Source organism: Antrostomus carolinensis, unplaced genomic scaffold (assembly GCF_000700745.2).
Source record: "Antrostomus carolinensis isolate BGI_N321 unplaced genomic scaffold, ASM70074v2 scaffold25954, whole genome shotgun sequence".
NCBI classification, from domain to species: Eukaryota; Metazoa; Chordata; class Aves; order Caprimulgiformes; family Caprimulgidae; genus Antrostomus; species Antrostomus carolinensis.
The window spans coordinates 1-5,292 of NW_010309067.1; the positions used below are offsets into that span (position 1 = coordinate 1).

The window sequence follows — 5,292 nt, forward strand, 5'->3', positions numbered from 1 at the left end:
CCTGCGGCCCAGTCACTGAGGTGGGTGTTTGCTGCTTAGCCTGACCCTTACCTGGCCTCGGACGGGTCTGATCCCGGCCCCTTCTCCGCAGGGCTGTTGTCCTGCCTCGGAGCTGCCGGCAGCGCTTGGGGCGAGCCCTCGGCTGGGTGAGTGGGGCTGGGAAGGCGGCTGGTGCCACCTGCATGCAGCCGGGGTCTCCCCTGGGGGCAGGAGGTGGGGGGGCTCCTGGGGCTGCTACAGGGACGTGGCTGAGACACGGGAAGTGCTGGGTTCTGTGGCTGTAGGTCTTGCTTTGGTTTTGTGGTTAAGCTCTTGACTTCAAGCTGTACCAATTAAAAGCGGCTTTTCCTGCAGACCACCCCTCGATGAGGAGTCACTTGCCCGCCTGTGCAGTGGGAGCTGCCGGGCTGTTGGTAACAGCGGGGAAGTGCGCTGATATGTTGTCTCAGATGGGGTTGAAAGCCAGTAGGGAAGTAATCTGTTTGTGTAGAGTGTCCTATAATAGTTTATTTCTCTGGTGAAAAGAGGTCTCTGCTGGTAAAATAACTGGCATTACTCTTGTCTGGTCAAGTGCTGCAAGTACTCTTTGCTTGTACCGAGGAAACAGTTAAACGCTACAGGAAAGTAACAAAACAAACCAAAGGTTTTAGATCTTTCTGTGTAGGATTGCTAGCGCGACCCTGCTGCTTTCCCAAACTCATACAAGCTCTTCTGGCACTGCAAACCTGCAACATGCACTAATAATGCTGTCAAACATAAGGATCTGCAGCTCAACTCCTGTAAAATGGAGTATGGGTTTGTTCCCCTTCCTATAGGGACCAGCACAGGGCAGCTGTGTTGTCTTTAATGTGGTTTGTTTAAAAAGTGTGCTGTGGTGGAAGAAATGACAAGAAAGACTTACTTTTTTTTTTGTGTATGGACTTTTCAGAGTGGTCTCATCAACCTGAAGATGGCAACTCTAATCTTTATTGATAAGGAGAATGGTGAAGTTGGTGGTACTAAGAATCAGCTAAGACTCCCTTCAGGATCTTGTGCGTATATGCTACCCTAAGCCAGGAGGGGATCAAGTGCATATATCATGTTTTGTATTCACTATTTTGAACAGTAATAGTTTTCTCATATTTACTTATCATCTAACCAATTCTGCTAAATGCATCAATTACTATGGAAACAAAAATAACTCTGTGCTTTTGTTGTAGATGGGGCTTGTGCTCCTGAGTTATAAATGGTGTACAATGATTTTTAGGACAACCAGTTTTCTAGTTGCACTTAATAAAGCAAGCTTTAAGGTTGATATGGTGCTAAAGCTTGCTTTTTTCTCCCCTATACTCTTCTAGCAAAAGTCTTATCTGAAAGAACACAAGTTAACACTCCACTTCCTAAAAAAACAATCAGTGCATCTCCAGCCAAATGTCACTCTGTCAGAAAAGTTCTTGGAAATGTGAATAGAACTGAAGGAGTCACGAGCAAGATGGAAAAGATAAGACAGAAAAATCAGCTTTGCGCTTTGAGCACAGTGAGTGTGACAGACTTGTGGGTGGGGGGATGCATAGTTTACCTACTGTTGTGGTGGCTAAGTGCTGCAGGTGCTTGCTCACTCCCCCCTCTGTGGGATGGAGCAGAGAATTGGAAGGGTGAAAATGAGAAAACTCATGGGTTAAGATTAAGGAAAATTAATAATTAAAAATCTCAAAGAAAAACAAAACCAATTTTTCACCACGTCCTGACTGATACCTTGCCTGATCCCTGCACAGTGGCAGCCCTGGCAAACTTCCCCACCAGTTTTCATTGCTTTGCATGATGCCATATGGTATGGGATATCCTTTTGGTTGGTTGGGGTCAGCTGTCCCAGCTGTGTCCCTTCTCAACTTCTTGTGCACTCACAGCCTACTCACTGGTGGGGTTGTGAGAAGCAGAAAAGGCCTTGATGCTGTGTGAGCAGTGTTCAGCAATAGCTAAACCAGCTGTGTGTTATCAACACTGTTTTCATTATGAATCTAAAACATGGCATCATATGAGCTACAAGGAACAAAAATAACTTTTCTGGCCAAAACTAGTATACCTCCATAGGCACAAGGAGTACAACAGCTTAGGGGGTATTTAATGGCAAAGAAGTGGCTCTAGAGAAAACAGTCTGAGTTAATCTTGTTCACATGTTAAGTATCAGGAGTTTAATATTATGAGCCTAAATGTTCTAGTGCAGTGATTTGTTACCACTGTATTTAGTACTGTCCTACATAAACTCAGCTGAAGCATTTGCCGATATCCAGCTGATTTGTGTTGAAGGTATTAGGGTTTAGGCATAACTGAGGACTGTATGGCAGGCATTCTTGTCTGTATAGCACAGGAAAAGCCACTACAAATATACTACAATGGGATACTACAGTAGCTCAAATAATGTAACTTTCCCTTTTTAAGACTGCTGAAAAGACTGCTGGATTGGAAAGCTGTGATGCAGTGTCTGAAGAAGACTGTCCAGAAATAGAAAATATGTTTCCTTTTGATCCTCGAGGTAAGAACTATTGGTATAATTATTAAGATGAATAATCAGGCTTTTATGAGTGTTGACATTGTTGTAAGACTTTAGCCAAGCTGTTGTGGCAAATAAGGTAGCATTGCATTTCTCTGGAGTCCTTTCTTAAACATAAGGGTGCTTGCTATTTCTGAAATACAATCTCATTCTTGTTTAGATATTTCTAACTGCAGTAGCTGTGCTGCAGATATGTAGTAGTCTGAATCCATCATTATGGTTGCAGGGAACTAGTTCCAAATAACCATGCTATAGTTTCTTAACTCATTAAATGGCAACTAGTAGACAAGTATTCAAAGGAATACTTAAGCAGTACTTGAGAGTGGACTTCAGAGTTTATGCCAAGATGATAATTTGTAACTGAAGAGATTCCTACTGCTGCAGGATGAAACTTGATGAAACTTTAAAGTCTCTGCAATGGGCTGTGTATCTCAGTCCTTCAAAGTTTGACCTTAAACAATCCCATTCATGTGGAAGCAGGTGTGCAAAAATGACTACTGAAGACTACTTCTGTGTTGGTGAAACATACAAGCTGTGTTTTGTGAAGTTGACTTAGTATAGTGATGGGAAATAAATTACTAAAGCTCCTGCTTTACATTAGTAGTTATGTTATGCAGTTTAGTCTTTTGATTAAGTGTTAGTGTATGGGATTTTATGGACAACTAAGGTGTAACTGCAAATAAATACCCTATAGGAAGGGACTGTTGGATTTTGTTTTGGATCTGCTCCCACTTCATTTAATCTGAGAATTTACAGCTTCCCAGGCTACAGCATACTGTTAATAAATTACTGTGTCTTTCTCAACAGACTTTGAGAGTTTTGATCTTCCTGAAGAGCACAAAGTAAGCAATATCAACCTGTGTGGTGTTCCCCTCATGGTATTTGAAAGGACATATGACAGACGTGTGAACATGGTTCCTTCACCTGTGAAGATTGAAGAGATTTCATGGGAGTCTAGTGAGTGGAAACTTGGTGTGATTTTCAGTACATGCAGTGCTCATTAGTGGTTTGGGAGGGAAGCTAGTTGGCTGCAGTAGTGAACTGCCATTGCTGTCTGAACTACCAGAGTATAACACTAGGATCAAACAGCTTTTGGTGTATAGTCCAGCTGAATTTAATGGTCAACCCTACTGGTGCAGGTGGTGATCGTAAAGGGATGTTGCTGAGCAATCTTTTGCAGTGCATTGCTAACTGATCAGTTAGGTGTATTTGGTTTATGCAATCAAACACTATTTCCCTTGGTCATTCAAGATGGTTATGCTAATCCACAGGGAGCTAGCTTTTGTTAGAGAGTATAAATTTTGAGTTTCATGAGAAATTGATTTACTCTATTTCTAACTTTCAGACTTACTACAATCAACTGCTGACTTCCTTGCTACCCTGGATGAAATCATTGACATGCCACCTCCAAATTATGACCTTTAATGCATATTCTAAAGCTTCTATTGACTCCAAATTTTGTGTAGTTCTGTATTTTAATAAAGGCTAAGCCAATCTAACCTGTATAATACTGGTCTTGTCTATTTTCAGTAGGCCCAAGATGTAGGTAGCAAAATCTTGCTTTGAAAAGGAGGCTTTCTGACAAGCAATTAAAGCAGAACCTGGATAAGCTTCTAAGACTGTACTATAATTCACTGTTGTGAACCATGTCCAGGAGTTAGTACCTGCTGATTAGACTGTGTGGTTGTGATAGGTTAAGAGGCCCTTCTGACCTTGCTGTTTACATAAACTTATCCTTTATCCATTAAACATCTAAAAGTTTAGAACTAATCTGTATATCTAGTGTAAATTAAGTACTAGAACTAGTATTCTTTTCTTTCTTGAACTTGTTTGCTCTTAACACTGGTTGTCTAAGATGGTATATGTTGGATTTTTATGCAGCTGTAGACTGCTGTCACAGCATTATGTGGCTCTTGTTGCTGAGTACTATCTGTGCTCTGTGAGGAAAGGCTAGTGGAACCCCATCCTTCAAATTGTAAGCACACAGGCTCAATAGCCTTTTCTTGCATTGTAACGGCCTCAACTCCAGTTCTTCATCATATAAGACAAGTCAGTTGTGGAAATGGTCGGCCTTCACTTTAGTTAAACTGCTTTTATAGTTCCTGGGCAATTACTCTTATATAGTCAGATCACAGCAGACTGAGCTGCCTTCAGCTTTTATTTTAGTTCATCTTTAACATCCCACAATTCTGCTTCTCGGAGGCATACCATGGCTGCATCCTGACTGCATGGGAAGATGAGATGTGAGTGCATAACTGTGCTCCTTTTGTGCCTTTGTTTCTAGGAAACCTAAAAATGCAGGCAGCAAAAGAGCCTGTGTGTTTTCCAGTAGGTGTCTGGTTTGCAGGTGCTGAAGGGGATGTGTTTGCCCTGCTGTGATGACATAAATAATAAAGGCTTCTTTTAGTCTTGAAAAGGGTAACAGGCAGAGCAGGAAATACCCATTTTTGATATTTCCTCAACATATTTCCCTTCCTTAAAGCTTTTTACTTATTAGGAGGTAGATGGACCTGTTGCAAATTCAATGTTAGGACTAGAAATTTGCTTTTTCTGAATTATCAGATATCTGAAGTGAAAACAGACATTCATTCTGTTTCTTCCTCAAATTTATCAGGGTATCAGCCAATGTGTTAAATTGTAATGAATTATCCAATAGCTGGTCTTTACCTCAGCTTCTTGTCTTTGGTTTGAAACCTCAAAGAATTCAGAGGAATATCAAGCTAAATAGGAAAAAACAGATACATTTAAGGAAATTCTGTACA

The 5,292-nt window shown here is 41.2% G+C and overlaps 1 protein-coding gene across 1 annotated transcript; it reads left to right on the plus strand.

Moving 5' to 3' along the window:
* The first annotated feature begins 938 nt into the window (after positions 1–938).
* PTTG1 (PTTG1 regulator of sister chromatid separation, securin) lies at positions 939–4,032 on the plus strand. Its single transcript, XM_010165989.1, has 5 exons — positions 939–1,031; positions 1,338–1,504; positions 2,419–2,512; positions 3,338–3,487; positions 3,876–4,032. The coding sequence occupies exons 1-5, from the start codon at positions 950–952 to the stop codon at positions 3,953–3,955; spliced, it is 573 nt and encodes a 190-aa protein (XP_010164291.1). The 5' UTR covers positions 939–949; the 3' UTR covers positions 3,956–4,032.
* Positions 4,033–5,292: the final 1,260 nt, after the last annotated feature.

Bases quoted from the DNA above. Each gene is read 5' to 3' on its own strand.
- PTTG1 (XM_010165989.1), top strand. From the start codon at position 950: ATGGCAACTCTAATCTTTATTGATAAGGAGAATGGTGAAGTTGGTGGT. The intron at 1,505-2,418 runs GCTTTGAGCACA...TCCCTTTTTAAG, and splicing joins GACAGAAAAATCAGCTTTGC to ACTGCTGAAAAGACTGCTGG. The intron at 2,513-3,337 runs GTAAGAACTATT...CTTTCTCAACAG, and splicing joins GTTTCCTTTTGATCCTCGAG to ACTTTGAGAGTTTTGATCTT.